The sequence below is a fragment of the Euprymna scolopes genome, chromosome 28, assembly GCF_053919585.1.
Source record: "Euprymna scolopes isolate OS-2025 chromosome 28, ASM5391958v1, whole genome shotgun sequence".
NCBI lineage: Eukaryota > Metazoa > Mollusca > Cephalopoda > Sepiida > Sepiolidae > Euprymna > Euprymna scolopes.
The window spans coordinates 31,063,785-31,084,128 of record NC_136509.1 but is presented as its reverse complement, the minus strand read 5'-3'; the positions used below and the strand labels follow the sequence as shown (position 1 = coordinate 31,084,128).

Genomic DNA, 20,344 nt, shown 5'->3' with positions numbered 1-20,344 from the left:
ACAAAGGTCAGTCAATGCGTTTGAAACACTTGAACTCACCACCTCCAAAGTAGGCAAGAGTATGGCCCTTGATTAGCAAAGTCATGCTTACAGTCTTCTGGGACCAGGACAGAATAGTGATGACAGATTTACTAGTAAGTTATATAAGCGTATTATGCTTCATGTTTGAAGAGATTAAAGCAAAAGAGGGACGTATTTCAAGAGTCATTATTGCCATAAATTAAATGGCAATTTGAGAATAGGGTGTTTTTTTTTTGTAGTCAGATACTAAGTTTATGTTAACTAAAACTAAGCCTAAAAATTTCATTTCAACATATCTATATGCATGACTGGAAGAGGAATATCTTTTCTTTTTTTTTTTTTTTTTAAAACTTTTTTCATCCCAAACAAAACATATTGCCACTTGGATTAAAGAGCTACTATTTGAGATCATGTTTAACAGTGGACTATGGGGAGTTGAACGGCGAGATGTCTGTTCACATTGCATTTACACTTCTGCTGGCTAGTACAGACATGGAGGCAGGAAACAGGGAGGTTATTCCGAAGTCTAGCAGTCAAAGGGAAGAAGCTATTAGAGTAGAAGGCTTTTTTGGCATCAGTGATCTCAACAGTGAAAGGGTGGAATTTTGCTGCTTCTTGGGTTAGGAGTAAGTATGCCAAGAGGGCACAAGTGCTATTAAGTTCATCAGAGCACATTCCATTAAAGTACTTGTAAAACAGGCACAGGGATATAACATTGCAGTGATGCGACAGAGGTCAGAGCTTGGCCGATAGTTCAGGACCTATTAAAGTTGAGAATTTGGGGGTGGGGGCTCTAAAAATGAGAGACTAGTGGTGAATATACCAGCCTAGATGTGGCAACAATACACCATGTATGGGCGAATCTATTTACAGCATCAAATTAATTTTTGACGATCTAAATTCAAATGGGTGAAGAACATTTACATGGCATCATCCTATTTGTGTTTGTTCATCATTTTTAGCAGTTTTTTTTTTGTGCTAGATTTTAATATGCAATTGTTTGCCAGATAGAGGAACATTTACAACATTAAAAACACATTCGATAATTGAAAAGAAACAAAACCTTGGCAAAGTTCATCGCCATAATGAATTCAAAATGGCTTCACAATTGGCACATTTTTTTCCATCAATAAGCGCCGAATTTGAATCCATTTATAATCAAGGATGTGGGTAGCCAATGGCAAAAAAAAAAAAAAAAAAAAAGATAAAATTAAGATGAATTCCAAGGCCCCCTGGTTTGGTTGTTTTTTTGTTTTTTTTTACTGCATATTAACCCTTTTTGGGTTATTTAATTTTGAATCCAGTAATTTTGGAAAAAAGGTTTTATCCTTCAAGTTCTTTATATCTTCAAATATTTATTCATTGTGTTTGGTTTGGTTGTTTTGTAGAGAGAAACTGTTTTTGCAGAACAGGATTACAGTTTTGAAAGGGAAAGGTAAAAATCAATGACATCAATGTTTGGTGTATTTTAGGTCAGGAAGTCGATAGTTTCAGATCACCTGATTTGGTAGCACCAGTGCAACCCCCCTGATGTTTGTGTGTGGAGAAAGCAGCTAAAAAAACTCTTTTAAATTAAACCAAGTTTCAATTAAAAAAGTAAAAAACACAAAGTCCACATGTAACATCGTACATATGAGCGCGGGGGGGGGGGAATATCAGCAGCAGCGAAGGATGACTGGCTTGCAAAGAGATTAGCAGCAGCAGTAGCTGAAAAAAGTGGATATGCTAATTAGGAAGTGTGCATGAGAAGAAGGAAATAAAGGAGAGAAAAATACATCACATGCTCTGGGGAGAAGCAACGTGCGCCATTGAAGAAAATGTATGCATAAAAGTCGAGGATGGGCCGGCTGTAAAGTTTTATCTTTATGAATTACTGTTGGAGATGCCCCTCCATGAGATTAATGGACTATCTCATGACGTCACTTCCACTAGTGACATAACTTCCGGTATTGAGTACCAGTGCCTGGCAGTCTGAGATTGGCATGCTACCAACCTGGATGTGTACAAACGTCCTAATGTTGAGGAATGAATATCCTCAACTCACTTTGCCTGTAATTTATATGAATACATGTTTCGTTCCTAAAAATCCCGTATTCCTTCGTTTATTACCATTTAATCCCATAACAATTACTAAAGCAAAGTTTTATTTTTATGAATTACTAAAGTTTTATTTTATGAATTACTAAAGTTTTATTTTATGAATTACTAAAGTAAAGTTTAATTTTTTGAATTACTAAAATAAAGTTTTATTTTTATGAATTAACAAAGTAAAGTTTTATTTCTATGAATTAACAAACTTTTAGTTTTATGAATTACCAAAGTAAAGTTTTATTTTTATGAATTACTAAAGTAAAGTTTTATTTTCATGAATTACCAAAGTTTTATTTTTATGAATTACTAAAGTAAAGTTTTATTTTTATGAATTACTAAAATAAATTTTTATTTTTATGAGTTTTAGTGTTATATTTTCATGTATCAAGGAGTGCATAAACCATTAGACACTCATGTCATTGGTGTTGTGGACCAGGTTATTCATCATCTGTCGGGTTACAATAACTCCATTGTTTATATAAAAGGTTTATTTAAAAGGAAAGTCACAAGAAAGCATTAGAGAGACAACTTGTATATGTGTGAGGGAGAGTCTGTGATTTAGTTAGGGCATAGGAGCTTGGTGATTTTTGGAGAGTCCGTAATGATTGTTTTACAGCGTTTTTTTGAACAGGGGAGGAGGAGCGCATTGCTGACTTTTTAGAATTACGTGAGCCAAAATGAAAAAAAAAAGGCCCTTCAACCATTTTTTATCCTTTTGTATTTGCTGGAGATGGAGCATTCACCTGCTTCCTCATCTACATTAAATCTTTTTCTTTGTTTCATTTTACTTCAGCTGAAGTTCTCAGAAAAAAAAAGAAAATGGACCCTTTGCTTCGCGTTAATACTTGATCTCTATATTTTGCTTCAATTAGAATTTTCAAAAATCAAAAGGTTCCTGTAATAGATGTTCGAATATTCCATTAAAGTTCTTTACCTCTCAAACACTGAGTTAATAAAGAAGTTGAAAACATGCTAGGTAACATACAAATATCTGTGCATGAGGTCGCCAAGCTAATCAAGAACCTTGCTTCCAGTAAAGCAACTGGCCCTGACGGCATCCCAATTATAGTGTTAAAAAAGCTTCAACCAGAACTTGCTCCCATAATTACGAAACTGTTTAAGTGTTGCCTTAAGGAGAAGTGCTTTCCAACTCCCTGGAAAACCTCATCAGTATGTCCTGTATTTAAGAATTCAGGTGATAAGTCATCTCCTTCTCAGTACAGACCTATAAGTCTCCTGTGTGTGATGAGTAAGTTGCTGGAATCCATATTAAATAGCGAAATAGTCAACCACCTCAGCAGAAATAACCTTCTTAGTGACACTCAATATGGTTTCCGTTCTGCAAGATCTACAGCAGATGTGCTAACGGTTATATCTCAAAGGATTAGTGAATCTCTTGACAAAGGCTTCCTTTCTAGGGCAATTGCTCTTGACATATCAAAGGCCTTCGACAAGGTATGGCATAAGGGCCTACTTCACAAGATTTCCAGCTACGGTATAACTGGAAATGTTTTCTCAATCATTAAATCATTTCTCTCCGATAAGCTCATAAGAGTAGTGGTCGATGGACAAAAATCAGAGGCCTGCAGTATTAATGCTGGAGTCCCTCAAGAGTCAATCCTGGGCCCAACTCTCTTCCTGATCTACATCAATGATCTCCCTAAACACATACTTAAATCATTCATTGACATCTATGCTGATGACACGACCATCTACGGCAACACATCAAAGGCTGTAAATGACAAAGTTCTCTTTGATTCTCTCTCCTCTGATCTCGAGCGCGTGGTTCAGTGGGGGAAGACGTGGCTGGTTACCTTTAATGCATCTAAAACTAAACTCCTATCCTTACATCATCAACGCTCTGATCCCCATCTGGCATCAATTGAAATGGATGGCTCTCGTCTAGGAAAAGCCCCATGTTTTGACAAGCTTCTGGGTTTGTCCTTTACTCCTGATCTGAAATGGAACACGTACATCAAGTCTGTTGCCAAGGTCGCTGGAAAGATGGTGGGATCCTTCTACCACTCCAGAAGATATCTCACTTCTGATGCAATTCTCTATCTATATAAAAGCCAAGTACGTCCAAGGATGGAATACTGCTGCCATATCTGGGCAGGAGCTGCTAAAAACAGCCTATCCTGCCTTGACAGAGTACAAAATAGACTTCGTGCTTAGTGGGGGATGCCCTTTTCTCTACCCTGCAACCTCTCTCCCACAGAAGAGACGTTGTGAGCCTATCCTTGTTTTATTGTTATTTCGATGGCAAGTGCTCGTCTGAACTCCAATCTCTGCTCCCCCCTCGCCAATCCTTCATTAAAAACACCCGTCTAGCTGAATCCACTGTGAAAAATTTCCCCCACTCTTTATCTGGGCCTAAATCAAAACGTAGATTCCATGAACAAAGCTTCTTTCTTAGAACTGCACGCCTGTGGAACTCTGTTCCGTCTGCCTGCTTCCCACCTGACTACAACTTGGATGTCTTTAAGTTCAACGTTAACAAATTCCTAATGAACCGCCCTCTTAAGTAAACACTTCATTAAATCTCCACACTAACGTACTGTACTTGCAATAACCCTTATCCCTGAGTGGCTTCTGGGCCTTGATAAGTGGTGACCACCGTGTTTAAAAAAAAAAAAAAAATTTCACCAATTGTCCATTTTAATATGTTGTAGTACATCTTTCTTTTTGGTCTCCTGGTCTTACTGGATTCCAGGACAAGAATTCATCTAGTCTGGTAGAGTATCCAGCTTTGTGTTTCTATATCACTTGGAAAAGGTGCACAATTCCTCGTAAAAGATGATGTGGTTAGTCATAAAGAGGAGATCTTATTCGGGCTGCAAATACTATGTGATTTTGAATATTTGGTCAGGGTCTACGTCTAGGAAAAAGGATCCTCATGCCAGGTTGTTCTAGCAAACTCCTTTGCAGCGAGACTTTAGACACTCAAGAATAGTGTCTAGTAGTCGCCTTTTTTATTTTTATAAGTTGTTTTCAATTTTCTTATCAGTTTGTTTAAGCTGGGGATGGGGCATACTACCGGATGATTAATATTCACCCACTATCTCATATATTCCAACTGAGAGACCTTTTTAAGATTCTAACCGTTCCTTTAAGTATAATTGTTTGAATCTCTCTCGCACTTGGTTCACTGGATATATTTGCCAGGTAGTTTTTGAAATTCTTTTTCATGAGTCCAGTTGCTCTTATAATTACTGGAATGATAGAGATCTTCCTAAGATTCCAATTTCTTTTCATGTCGTACATCAGACATTGATATTTCATTATCTTTTCACTCTCAGCTCTGTTTAAGCAAGCATCATTGGGAGACACTGACTTCAACTGGGGTTGCTACTGTCTCCCTCCTGTCCCACATAACTGTGTCAGGTTTGACCAGTTCGTTTTGTAAGTACATAGCTGTAGAGATTGCCTAGCCATAATGGATGGTGGGTGCCTTATTTCAACCATGTTTAGTGAAGAAAATATCAGCAAAGAAAATATCAGCAAAGAAAATATCAGCAAAGAAAATATCAGGAAACAACCAAACCTCTCTTCGTAATGTGAGGACGTGTTTATCAAACAACACTTTTTTTTTTAATTTTTCTTCCTTTGAAGATTGTAATGCTGGGCATGGGGCAGCCAAACCAGTCCCCAACATTGCCTCGCTTTTTATTGAAACCAACCGAGAGCTCTTTTTAGTATCCTCGCTGTTCCCTTAAGTGCAATTGTCTGGATCTCTTTTGCACTTGGTTCACCAGGAATATTAGTTAGGTAGAACTTCTGGTTCTTCATAAGCCCTGTGGCACCTATGATAACTGGTATGATTGATATCTCCTTAAGATTCCAGTTTCTTTTCATATCATACCTGAGACCTTGGTATTTGGCCTGTTTCTCTCTTTTAGCTCTATTCAGACCGCCATTATTAGGAACACTCACTTCAATCAAAGTTGCACCAGAATGTCAATCACAGTGTTATATAGTTCATACCAGTTAAGGACAAGTCTTCAATAGTCTGTCTGATAAAAACTGGTTTATTTTTGACAAAGTAACATTGCTTCTGTACGACTAAGGTATAGTTTTGTACTGCTTTAAGAGGTTCACCCTTCCCCATAGTTTACCATTTCTTGTTAAAAAGGGGTTTTAAAATTTATTACAAATTGTCTGAAGCTCGCTTACTGGGAAATGCTGAAGGAGTTACTCAGGCATTTTTGTAGGCCAGATAGCACAATTCTTGTGCACTGGCTTTTCAATCTCCATCTTCTGATATTAAATGCAATCATTTTACAATTATTTTTTTTTTTTTCAATTTTTTTTTATCTTTTTGTACTTGCTGGGGATGAAGCATCCTGCTGGATGAGAGACATTCACCTGCTATTTCATTTTAATGCAATCTTCATGTTTATTTATTTATTTTTGTTTTACAAGGAAGTTACCATTTATGAAGGCCCAAAGGCCACTCGAGGATAAAGATTAATGAATGTAAGGTGATAGTGTAGTAGTCGTTAATGGTGTAGATTTTAGCGATGAAAATACTATGTCAAACCAAAATACAAAAGACTGACTAAACGTCTTGATGAAATACAAGGACGAACCTAACAAACAATGCGACATCTGCTAAAAATGAAAGCATTTTTTTTTTCTTTTATGGGTGACATGTTCAACTAAGCAATTAGTTTTAAGAACGAACAGGCAATAATTGGAATTCTTGATGAAGAACCTGTCAAAAATGATCAGTTATGCCAGAAAAAAAGTTGTAAAATTATTTTCTTTGCTTTTTTTTATAAAAGAATCTTCCTTTTTCTTAAAAGCTGCATGCAGTTCTTCAAATGGTATGTTGAATAGAAATCTCCAAACAGAACATGAAAATACCAGTTAGTGCAACCTGTCAACCAACCTGTCAGTTCATGTGACAAGAATTAAATGGCAAAAAAATCAAAAAGAAAAAAATAACTTTAAATCATAAATGTTTTCACTATTAACCCAGAATTATCTTTGAAAAAGAAACATTTTTAAAATGGAGAACTTGTAAAAATTTATTTTTCCAGAAATAAGTTTTAAGGATTTTTTTTTTTTTTTTAAATGAATCAGAATATTTTACCGATAAAATTAAATTAATAGATAAAGATTTACCATACCCGACAAAGGGTTAGTTTTGTCTTACAACGTCTGGTTGTTTTTGTTTGACGGCATATCAACTCTTTTTGTGTTATTTAATATTGAACTTCATACTGATAATTTGCATTCTTACAAACTAGTACTGTCAATTATTTTCATCAAAATCTCATGTGTGTGTGTGAGTTTTGATATTGTGTCGGCCATTTTTTCTTGTTTTCACATTACACTCGACACTATTTATTTTTTGGACTGAATAAATGCTTTAAAATAAGTTAAGACACTAAAAACTTATCCAGCTAGGTAGAAGAGTAACTTATCTTTACTTTGATAACATTTATTTGTTATATACTTGTTTTTAACCACATTTTCGTGTTGTTGTCTCCATTAAAAGAATGCCCTTTTTTTACTTATTATTGATGTAGTATGCTGCAAAGCATTATGGGTAATCTAAATGAATAACTGCCAATTTTTTTCCCATTCATCCTAATTATGTATATCAAAACATGCTTCTTTAACTCAATTATATCTATACAGGGTGGAACGATAAATCTGTCGCCCTAAAGAAAACACTACAACTTTATTTTAAAACTTTCATTGAAAAAAATAAATTCAGGTAACTTGATTATGCAGTAGAGCTGACATCTATTCAACGTAGCTGCCTTCAGCCTCAATCACTGCCTCAATAGAGGTTTAGAATTGGGTTGGTTGGTTGGTTGTTTTTGTTTTACGGCATATCAACCCTTTTCAGGTTATTTAATGCCGAATCCAGTTATTTTGAAGAAAATTTTTTAATAGAATATACATTTTTTTTTTCAAGCCGGTTTCTATTTAACCCATAGGTGGGACCCTAACAGGTACTACTACTCCGAGTCAGAGTGGACCTGGGAGCAATGGCAATTAAAGGGTGGTTCCACACTCCCCAAAACCCACAAGCTGTGGCCACACCATCTGATATAGTTTAAGGTCATATCCAGCACCTCTAGAACTGGAAGTATACCTTTTCCACAAGTGTCAGTGGGAGTTCGGCGAATAATTGGTGAATGGCAGCAATCAGGCTGGCTTTGATGTTGTGAGAGGTCATGTTAGTGATGTTCTCAACATATGATCAAACGAAGTAGTCCAGTGGGTTTAGATCAGGGGCCTGTGAGAGAAGGGTTCGAAGTCGTAGCACTCCTTCTGAAGTCAAGCCTGGTTTTTTTTTAGACTTGTAGGCTGGCACCAAGTCCTGCTGCCACACCCAGAGTCTGCCAGCAACCACCTGATTGCACCAGGGGATCCCCACACTCTTCAACACATCCAGATACTAGTGTTGACTATCAAGCCGACTTCGAAGATGTGAGGTGGCATGATGTTGAAACCACACCAAAGACCATGACCATGGACAGAAACTTCATTGAGCTGTGACTTCAAGCAGTGAACCATCCAGATTTGCATTTTGATGGTGTTGGCAATGGTCCTGTTCTCATAACTTAGATCAGTAAAGAGCATGAGTTGTACAGCAGCGCATTTCCGATCTCGCTCGTTGAACATTGTGTCACTTTCAGACATGATAGAAGGCTCCTATCGCTTTTGGGATTTGTACACAACTGGCCAACTAGTAAATGGTCTACAACAAAAAAAAAAAAAAAAAATCTAGTTTTCATTAAACAGAATGGAATAATTTCTAGGGCAACAATTTTATCGTTCCACCCTGTATATATAAAGTGTGTGCGTGTCTGTGTGTACAACTCTCCTACAGCTCGCACCAATGGACCAATCATGACCAAACTTGGCATGATGATGGTCCCCAACCTAGGGATGATGCACACTATTTGTCAAGGTCAAAGTCACAGGTTAGGGACTTAGCTACTATCTAAATATTTTCATATATATTGTACATACACAAAACACACACGATTCATTTGTTCAATTGTTTTATAAACACACTATACTAAATTAATATTCTGCAGAATTCATTTCTGTTTTTGAAATCCGTCATCACTACTCTGTTCAAGAAGACTGTAAGCATGATCTTGCCAGCAGAGGTCTGCAGCCTTGCCTTCTTTGGAGGTGGTGAATCCAAGCACATTCACTACATTGACTGAGCTTTGATCTCTGGATCGTAGTAATGAACCCAGGTTTCCTCTCGTGTGATCAGTTTTTAAAAAAAGTTTTGACTTATCTTCTTGACACATTTCTAAATTCTTCCACAACAATTCAACATGTTCTTGATTCTGAAAGGTGTCAGCAACCTGGGAATCCATCTGGCAGACACCTTATGCATATGCAAATGGTCATGAATGATAGACACCCACTCAATGACAAGGTGGGGGCAACCAGATCTGAGAGCATTTCTACAAATTTTCAGACATTTACAATGCCATCATCTTGCAAGGTGTGTCTTTTCAGGCAAAAACCTGATCACTGCACGACACTCAACAAACTCCATTTCATACCTGACTCAATTCAAACACCTGTAAATCAAAAACCACAATTGGTTCAGAGTTTTAATTTGTCATATAATCCATGAAGATATAAATCATTGCACATACAAAATTTAAGCAAAATCAAACAAAGGAATATAAGTCAAAATCATTACTTACTGAAGCCCCTTGTATTCATATATAATATTTTGGCACTTCTGTACAACAGTGTCATGAGGCAAATGTGTGTATTTTAGTTTCAAGAATGGCGAATAGAGGGCACTTCTCATTCAAAGAACAGGGGTCGATAACTTGTACCTTTCTAAAAGTTTGTGCAAAAGCCTCAATAAATGTTTCATGTTTTTAAAAATATATTTTGCTACATTGAGAGACTAAAATTATATTTTGATATATTTTTATACAATCTTATTGTGAAAAAACAAATAATTATATGTTGTTACATTTCATATAATCTTACACAAAAAAAATCCCAAATAATTCTAAAAAAACAATCTAAAAATGTTTCGCTTTTCCTATCTTTTTGTGTTATTTATATTATATTATATATATTTATTATATATTTTTATATATATTTATATTACATGATATGTATTCATTATATATTTTTGCGTTCTCGGAGACACTTATTCATATTTGAGGTTCACAGAACGGCCGGCAGAGGGCGTTTCTCATTCAAAGAACAGGGGTCGATAACTCGTCTCAGTCGACGCATGCCACTGTCATGCAGAAGTGCCAATATTTTTTTAAGTATTTGTTTTTAGGTTAGTAAGAACTACCTATGAATCCATTTCATTACATCCATAGAATAACATTAAAATACAAATATTGAAATTTTCAATAAACACACGTAAACAACAGAGAATATTTTTGTATGTAGATCTTAAATCTACTGTGGATCCATGGAAGATGAAAATGGCAGATTTAACTCAATAGATTTGATAGGATAGTGTGCAGCATAGTGACATTGATATACCTGTCCTTGTTAGATCATTGAAGTTAAGTATTGTCGAGCCTGGTCAGTACTAGATTGGTAACCATTTGGGAATACCAAACACTGTATGTCATCTATCCTGACTTAGATGTGGCTAGAAACTGTTGGCAGATTTAATATTCCCAAGCAACTTCCTCCTTTAGGGGAAGCCGGTTCAGCCCACCATGGTTGAATACAGCGTCAGGTGTTACAAAATGTTATCACAGCTTTTCGACTCAACACAAAAAGTTGACTGTTGAGGTCCGTAGATGCCGGAAAGCTTTCTACCCTAAGAGTTTCTTTTCTCGGACTGGTAGACTTCGGAATTCCTTCCCCATTTCCTGCTTCCATGACTGTACTAACCAGCAGAAGTTTAAACGTTCTGTGAACAGACATCTTGGTACTCAACTCCCCATAGTCCACTGCTAGACACGATCCCAAATAGTAGCCCCTTACGTTCCACGTGGCAGTTGGTCTTGTTTGGGAAGAAAAAGAGTAAAAACAAAAATGTTCCATAGTCCATGACCGTATTCTGTAGACCAATCGCGCACACCCTTAAACATCGGTTTGTTCGTAAAATTCTGAAACCGAATAATTCTTTTACTATAGAGTGACAGCGTTATTTTCCCAAATTGTAGGAGTATATGATATGTAAATTACTTACTTGGCAGAGTTAAGATTTTTATGGCGTGGCGACATGTGGTCAGTCGGAATGAAGGAGATTTCTTGGCAAAAATCAAAATGGCAGGTTCCGAGGCCTTTGCGTAGTAAGTAGCCATCTGTCGGTGATATGCTACGTCCGTCAATCTCGACGTGTACGATCTTTGCCTGAAATAAAAGAATAATTTTTATGAGATGATGAGGATGAGTTTATTTGCATCGGCTTTGTAACTCTTGCTTCCCTTATTTTGTCTTTTAGTCCTCACATTCAATAAGTAATGTTTCTGACAAAGGAAGAAAAATTGCTGCTTTCTGGGTTGGAATCTATCCATATAACATTTATCTTGGTCATTTTTTTTTATCTTGATATGGTATTTTTTAAGCTCTTTACATCAAGTGGCTTCATGCCTTGTCTGGAGCGATTCCCATTAGAAGAAAAAAAATCTCTTTAGGTTCACCACACTTTTTTGGTCAGTTTTTACAACGTGGCCCAGCGTATTATAAGCACCCCAACCTCCTCATGTTAAGAACGACTTTTAGAATAAACAGCCCCAACCTCAAAAGCCGTTCTTCACATGGGGAGGTTGGGGGCTGTTTATCCCGAAAGCCGTTCTTAACATGAGGTAGGTGGGGGTGTTTATAATATGTTGGCGCACGTCGTAAAAATTGATAATTTTTTTTATTTATTTTATTTCTATTTTTTCACTAATGGGTAGGGCTATGACAAGAGAGTATTCTTTTCACTATTTTAACTCTCGAGTATATATCAGTTAACATCTTATATGGTTTTAGATAGAGTGATGTGGTTCTTGATCGATTAACTGCGTCGAACTGTGTCGGATATATACTCGAGAGTCAAGACAATGATAAGAATATTCTCTTGTCATAGCTCTACTAATGAGTCACCATTTATCATGGCTAAAAAGCTATAAATGGTGAATGAGATAGATGTATTGTCAGTAGAATGATGAAGAATATTATGAGAGGACTGATAATCTATATACCAATAAAGTTTCTCATGCTGACACTGATATTAAAAGCCTACTTTTTTCTATTAAAAAAATATTAAAGTGAATTTTTTTAATATACTCAGTCATGGACATGCGAGCAACTACATGAAGGTTAACTCATTTGCATACTCCTTTGAAAAACAAGCATTAATAATTAATTACTTATTCATTTATGTTTTCTTATTAGATGATTGGTTTAATTTCACTATTACATTAAATTCTATTAATGCATAGTGTCTACATTCTGCATAATTGTGTAGAATTTAAGATGAAAACGCTCTAAAACATGGAAATATATATAAGTTACCTTATTGATGCGTGGGCAAAAAGTCTTTACTAAACTCCTCTCTGAATATTTGGTCTACAGGGTTGAAATTTGACATATAGAGAATTTGGGCATGTAGCCTACTTTTGATTTGGTTTATAGCTGATAAAATAGCTGCTACAGAGTAAAAATTAAAAAAAACCCAAAAACATTGACTATGACCTGGCATAAGTCAATGATACTGTTTTTTTTTTCTGTGCATGCACTAATTTATAAGTTATATATTAAACAATGTTATTTTTTGCAGTTATTGTGTACGTATGGATTTAGGTCATCTGCTAATGGATAAGGTTGGAGAGCTACATATTTTGGTTTTGATTCTAGCTGACGGCACATACGCCTTTTTTTACTTTTGAAATCATTACTACATACTGGGTACAATATAATAATCAATAGAGAATTTGCTCTATAATAATAAATACAAAATCTGATAAATTAAAATATCATATTTAAGCGTATGCTGCAACCAGGTAATGCCGGGTGATCTGTTAGTGATGAATAAAATAAACAAAATCTGATTATTTATGGTTAAGTTTATCTCAAGTATTTTTCACATTGGATTTAAAGAGGACCATGTTGTAACCTACAGGAAAGCAGTTCCGTGGTAATGTGTTCCACAGATGGAGAGTTTTTGGAAAAAAAAATTTTTTATAGAAAATTCTATTTGATGTTGAACCAAAAAAAAATTCTTTGCAGCTGCAGCAGTAATAGATGAGTTCTTATTTACTATGAGGACAGAGTCAGACGCAAGGTCAGTTTTTGATATGGAAAGCATCCAGTTCTCCAAAAGGAAGAATTCTGGACTGGGACAACAATAAAAATGACCTCAGTCTAAAAGGAAGATATGTCTTGGAAATTAATAGATTTGTTTAAAGTAGCGGAGTGGTCTTGACTATAGTAATCGAGTAATGCAATCTGGTACGTTATCTTAATGAACAGTTGTTCGTAGTTGTAGCTGAAAATATGCTTAAGCTTTAGGCTTTTGTGGTATTTCTCAATGTCTCTCTCAGACTGTATTTTCGACTTACACTAGCCAATCATATTCTTGTGAGGAAGAACCCGGATGAACTCATATCTATTACATCAAAGGATTTCTTCTTCGCTGATTGAGGACAGAAAATATGAAGTGTAGTATCTGTACAGATTAAAAAAAGCAACAAAACATACTATATATCATTACCAAATTATATATATATACACACAAGCATATATATATATATATATATATATATATATATATATATATATACTCCTATAATTTTTTTTTTTTTGTGTGTATTGATATTCATATTAAAACCCCTTTTTCTATTTATTTAAAAAGAAAATACAACTTTGTTATAACTGGATCATGGAATTGCAGTTATTTGCAAAAGATCTAGCTAATTTGCATATTCTTTTCAACATTTATTTTAATTAATTCCCTATTAGTTTTTTTGATTTTCTTATGGGATGATCATCTTTAGTTAACTATTACGTGTAATTATATTCATGCAGATATTCTACATGATTTATACTTGTGTAATATTTGTGTAAAAAGGTTATAGTAAACACAAACCTCTTTCTATATATATTTATGAGTATGTTTATTTTTTTTTTTTAATTTTACTTACCAAGCTCCTCTGTCAGTTTTTGATCCCCAGACATGAAACTTAATATATAGGGTATTCAAACCCAAGCGAAATTTTATATTTGGGTGTTAGCCATGGAAAATGGGTGCAAAAGTGTGAAAATTAAAGAAATGGAGTTTGCCAGATGAAGGTCAAATGATGGCATTATGAATATACATGCGTAACGTAATAGCTATTGGTTCATGTTTTCATTTTTAGCCTTGCAGCAAACATGTTTTCATAGCTCAGGCATTAACGTCACAGGAAAAAGTAAATCGTAAGCTAAACGTTTTGGTTTTGATTCTCGGTGGTGGCGCATGAGCCATTTTTTTTCACCTTTTAAATCGTTATAATATATTAGGTCCAATATAATATAATAATAAATATGAAATCTGCATTAATCAAAATATCATATTTAAGCATATTCTATGACCAGGCAATTGCGGGCAGACGGCCTTCTAGTATATATATATATATATATATATATATATATATATATATATATATATATATATATATATATAATTAGTTTTTTTGGAAAAAGAAATCCAGCAGAGTGGTACATTATAAGGAAACTCCGAAAATAAGAGCGTATTTATATATATATATTTTGTTTACAGAAAATTTTTAGATGAGACAAGTCATTGGTATCGTCGGTTTCAAACCCGATAATTAGGAATGTTTTAGATACCAATATCAAGCTCTCATCAGCCAATACTCATCTTTATATGAGATGAGTATTGACTGATGTGAGCTTGATATGGGTATCTAAAACGTTCCTAATTATCAGGTTTGAAACCGACGGTACCAATGACTTGTCTCATCTAAAACCTTTCTGTAAACAAAATATACATATATATATATATATATATATAACTACTTCATTTACTCACATAAAATTAAAATATGAAAGTATAGATTTATGCGTAAACTTTAAGTATTTATTTCAAAAGTGCTCAATACGTAGGTAGAGCTAGTTAGTAATTTATAAAATATATATGGCGATTAAGCTACACTGAATATTCAGTGTAGCTTAATCGCCATATATATATATATATATATATATATATATATATATATATATATATATATATATAGTCCTGGTCAAAATCATAAGACCACTTAAGAAAGTAAGCGTTTGCGCATAATATCGAATTTTTAATCAAGCAAATGGTTGAAACCATTGCCAAAAGGGAAAATATGATGGAAAAAAATGAAATCTGCTTCATTCGAAACCTTAACCCTGATCTAATAATATTTTTTTAAAATACACACACACACACACACTAAAGGAAAAGAAAAAAAACATTAGCAGAAAGAGATAGCGACTACAGCCAGGTCAGCGGTCTCCCTCGACAAGCTCAATAAAAGAGTAATAAAAATTGAGCATGCCAATGAATAACTTACCAGCCTCCACCCCTTGGAAAAAAATTGAGCATGCCAATGAATAACTTACAAGCCTCCACCCCTTGGAAAAACTTCAAATTAACTACGAAAATCGCCATTTTTACATCTCCAACACATTTGAAAATAATTTCTGACGAGGACGCATCACAGAACGTCTGAAACGCGCGTAAAAACGATTTCAATGACTAAAACACATTATTACAATGATCCAAACATAATTCTCAATGAAAAACCAAGACACGGAATAATAAAATAATGTTAAAAAATACACATTGTTGGTGACTACTCCCTTAATGGACTATTCTGCATGTGAGTGTATTAGATAAACTTCCATCTCATTTTATCCACCTAATTACTAATGAATTATCTTCCAAGAATTTTAATTGATTTACTTTTTAACTTTCTTATTTTTATTTTTCTTCTCTTACTTCCTTTGTACTGTATTTATATTTTAAATTTTAATTTTTATATCAGATCTTTATTGTAAGTTCTTTTGAAATTTTAAAGATTTTGAAAAATTTTTTATATCTTTATAAATTTTGTAACATTTTCTCTAGTATTTTCTTTTCTTATATATGATTTTTTTATATTCTTTTAACCTTTATTGTTTTTTTTTTTTTGTTTGTTTTTTGTTTTTTTTCGTCCTTTCTCTCCTTTATCTTCATCATGTGGTTAACCTCTAAAATATTTTTTTCCAATTCTAATCTCAAAATTCTTTTCATTTCTAATCTGAATGTTTTCAAAGTTTGTGTAGTCTATTTACCTTTATATTTGTATCATGCTGGCATTTTTCCTCTTCTGGTGAGGAGCATCTAGCTTCGAAATAACTATCTTAACCTATTCTATGAACACATTATTATGTCAAAAAGTACTTTGTTTTAAAACAAATAAATGTTTGTTTATTTTTAAAAATCTGCATTAAATTGGCTTACTAAACTTACATTTTAGATTTACATACAAACGACACTTTTATCGCGGAGAAAACACACACACACACACACACACACACACACACACACACATATATATATATGTAAATAAAAAGGAACAAACCGTATTATGTGTTCATCAACGTTTTGCCTTTCTTTCGATACTTCGTCTGGATGAAATAAAGACGAAACGTTGATGACCACATAATACAGTTTGTTCCTTTTTATTTTTCTATTTTGCTGGAATACTATTCCCATATTTCTCATATATATATATATATATATATATATATATATATATATATATATATATATATATATATACTAGCATGGGACCCCGGCATTGCCCGGGTGTTTTGACCTGTATGCTGAGCAAAAAAAAAAACAAACAAACAAAAAAAAAGGTCAACTTTTTAAACTTTGACCCCTACTATGACCCCTTAACATTTATTGTTTTGGGGTCAAATCAAGTTATTAAGTTAGATCCATGTCCAAGGAACCTATATCTAAAATTTCAAGTGTTTGGACCCAAAATTATCGGAGGAGTTTGGTGGAGTTCTTCTGGATCAAATCGTTAAACTTTGACCCCTTAACAGCAAAATTTCTGTCCGAAAACCGATCACATAGATTTTCTCAAATTTCGGTATCCTGTATAACAAATTTTGAGTCTGTAGACTAAAAATTGACAGTTATTGTGTAGGGAAGTGTACACAGACAGACACACACACACAGACACGTTCACTTTTATAGATACACTAGCATTTCAGACCGGCGTTGCCTGAGTGTTTGGAGGCTGAGCAAAAAAAAAAAAAATTAAAAAAAAGATGGTCAATTTTTTAAAATTTGACCCCTATTATGACCCTTTCACATTTATTGTCTTTGGCTCAAATCAAGTTATTAAGTTAGATCCATGTCCAAAGAACCTATATCTAAAATTTCATTTGTTTAGACCTAAAATTCTCGGAGGAGTTTGGTAGAGTTCTCAAAGTTCAAACCGTTGAAATTTGACCCTTAACAGCCAAATTTCTGACCAAAAACCGATCACAAACATTTTCCCACATCTCAGTACCCTGTATATCAAATTTCGAGTCTGTAGACTAAAAATTGACAGAGTTATTGCGTAGGGAAATGTACAAAGAAACATAGAGAGACACACAGACACATTCATTTTTATAGATATATAGACTAGCATGGGTACCCGGCGTTGCCCGGGTGTTTGGAGGTGCATGCTGAGCAAAAAATAAAAAACAGAAAAACGGTCAATTTTTTTTTAACTTTGACCCCTATTATGACCCCTTAACATTTATTGTTTTGGGCTCAAATCAAGTTATTAAGTTAGATCCATGTCCAAGGAACCTATATCTAAAATTTACATTGTTTAGACCAAAAATTGTCGGAGGAGTTTGGTAGAGTTCTCAAAGGTCAAATCGTTAAACTTTGACCCCTTAACAGCCAAATTCTGGCCGAAAACCGATCACATAGATTTTCCCAAATCTTAGTACCCTGTATATCAAATTTCGAGTCTGTAGACTAAAAATTAACAGAGTTATTGCGTAGGGAAATGTACACAGACAGACTTTAATTACCAATATATAAATGTATGTATGTTTGCATGTCTGCCTAAAACTTGCGACAGAGGCGACGGATTTTACCAAGATCAGTATCGTTTTAAAGTTCGACCTTTCAGACGACAAATATCGAAAAATTGGCTAAAAATATTAATATCTTCACCTTCAACTAGGCGCTTTTCTACAGGGGGGGGGTCAGCTTTTTCGCCGATATTTTTTAAAGTTATCCTCTTCTTTAGATTGTCTAGCCTTAATTTTAAAAACATTTCGCTTCCGGGTTGGCGGTGGTCGTAACAGCATAGACGTCAGGTTTTACCCCGTTCTTATCCCCCTTCGCGTTATGGGTTCGAGCCTGCCTTCCTACTACCACTTTTTTTTATTTGCCTTTTTTTTGTTCAGCAGACACATCCAAACACTCGGGAAACGCCGGGCACCCATGTTAGTATATTTATACATGTCATCTATTATTGTTATGCAGAATCTTGAGTTTGACAAAAAGATTCCCGAGTTCAACAAGATAACCTGAAGAAGGCCAGAGGTTACATTGACCAAAAAACGTTGTGAAAATAACACTTAAGATGTGAACAGTAGTCTGAAGAATCCAAATATAAATAATTAATCCTCATTTCAAAAATTCAGAAACGTAAAACAGAACATGGTAAAGCTAATACTGAAATACTCTAATATAAAAACATAATAAAAAAAAAATTGGAATAAAGACAGGGCGCAAAATAAAAGAAGAATATGGTAATTTTAAAATAAAATAAAAAAATAATGCTAACATTATTATTTTAATTGAGGAATAAGGTACAAAAAACTTATATGAAGTTAAGAACAATGACAAGGAAAATGATTGGATCAATATATAAAAAAAGGGATCGACATTTGGTAAAATTCCGGTTGATTTGCTGCTTATTGCAGACAGAATGAGAATAAGCACAAGAAATGGGAACTCCTAAATATAGATGATCAGTAAACATGAGGGACGGAGAGAGGTTCTGTGAGGATCCGAAACCGAAAGATTAAAGGTAACAAGCACAACATCTACAAGACTCAGGCAGAAGAATCGGTGCCTTCTTAGCAACAAACCATTTCAATTGAATCGATCATTAGCATAATATTCTGAAATTAATCTAATATATAAAGAAAAGTTGCTCGAATTTTCAAAATAGTAATGTATCGCACAAATCGGTAGTTATGCAGAATAAGGACGGTACTATCATCAGAATCGTCAGGACGGTTTACAGAAAATGCCGGAAAGTGCCGAATTGAAGTCTTTTGACTTTTGTTTTTAGTTTGTAAAATTTAAGTCTTCCATTCATGATTGCATTATATAAATTTTGTATCCCTAAAAAAATCATGAAATATATATATATATTTCATGATTTTTTTCATTAGCATAATATTCTTAAACTAATCTAATAGATAAAGAAAAGTTGCTCGAATTTTCAAAATAGTAATGTATCGCACAAATATATATATATATATATATATATTTCATGATTTTTTTAGGGATACAAAATTTATATAATGCAATCATGAAGGGATATATATATATATATATATATATATATATATATATATAGTAATTGTCTGTATTTTTGAGATGAGGTGTTTTCATTGATTGAGATTGTCGGACTTTCGTCAGGTGTTTTGTATCGAACTGGGGAACCGTTTGTTAGGAGTCTCGAACCCAACCCTTTATTATTATTATTACGGGGGTACCGTGTTTGGACTCCAGCTAGGCTTTGGGACATAGTTGCTGATTCTCTGTTTTGAATGTTACTTTTTCACTGCCTTCGTTCAGGATTGAACTCAGCACCTTTGGGTAACTGTAAACTTTGATACAACGTCTAGGACCACTCGTTTTTCATTAGCATAATATTCTTAAAACTAGGACAATTCTTAGTTGATTTTTGTTAATGGTAAACCTATGTTTTTATTCAAGGTTTTTTCTCTCTATCAGAGGTGTCCAAATTGCATTCAGCTCTATGCTTGGTTTGCTCAGTAGGTTGTTATGTCCGAGCATATGAGCTGTTTCTTTAAGTTTTCTCACTTTCCAGTGGGTCTCTGTTTATTATTTTTACTTCATCCCATAGGGGGCGATGGTCCCCCCTCTCCATCCAGACATGGTTGGCTATACCCGATTTTTCCGTCTACCCTTTAGTTACTGCTTTTCGGTGTTCTTCCACCCTTACTTTAAGGGGGCGGCATGTTTCAC

General features: G+C 34.4%; 1 protein-coding gene across 3 annotated transcripts in view; it reads right to left on the bottom strand.

Annotated features, from left to right (window-relative positions):
- Nucleotides 1-20,344, bottom strand: part of LOC145249553 (katanin-interacting protein-like) — a 648,058-nt gene that overhangs the window by 287,668 nt on the left and 340,046 nt on the right. For all 3 annotated transcript variants that reach the window (XM_080111227.1, XM_080111229.1, XM_080111228.1), the window contains exon 30: nucleotides 11,282-11,445. In XM_080111227.1, coding sequence (XP_079967353.1) covers nucleotides 11,282-11,445 — 164 coding nt within the window. The remainder of the gene's footprint in view (nucleotides 1-11,281; nucleotides 11,446-20,344) is intronic.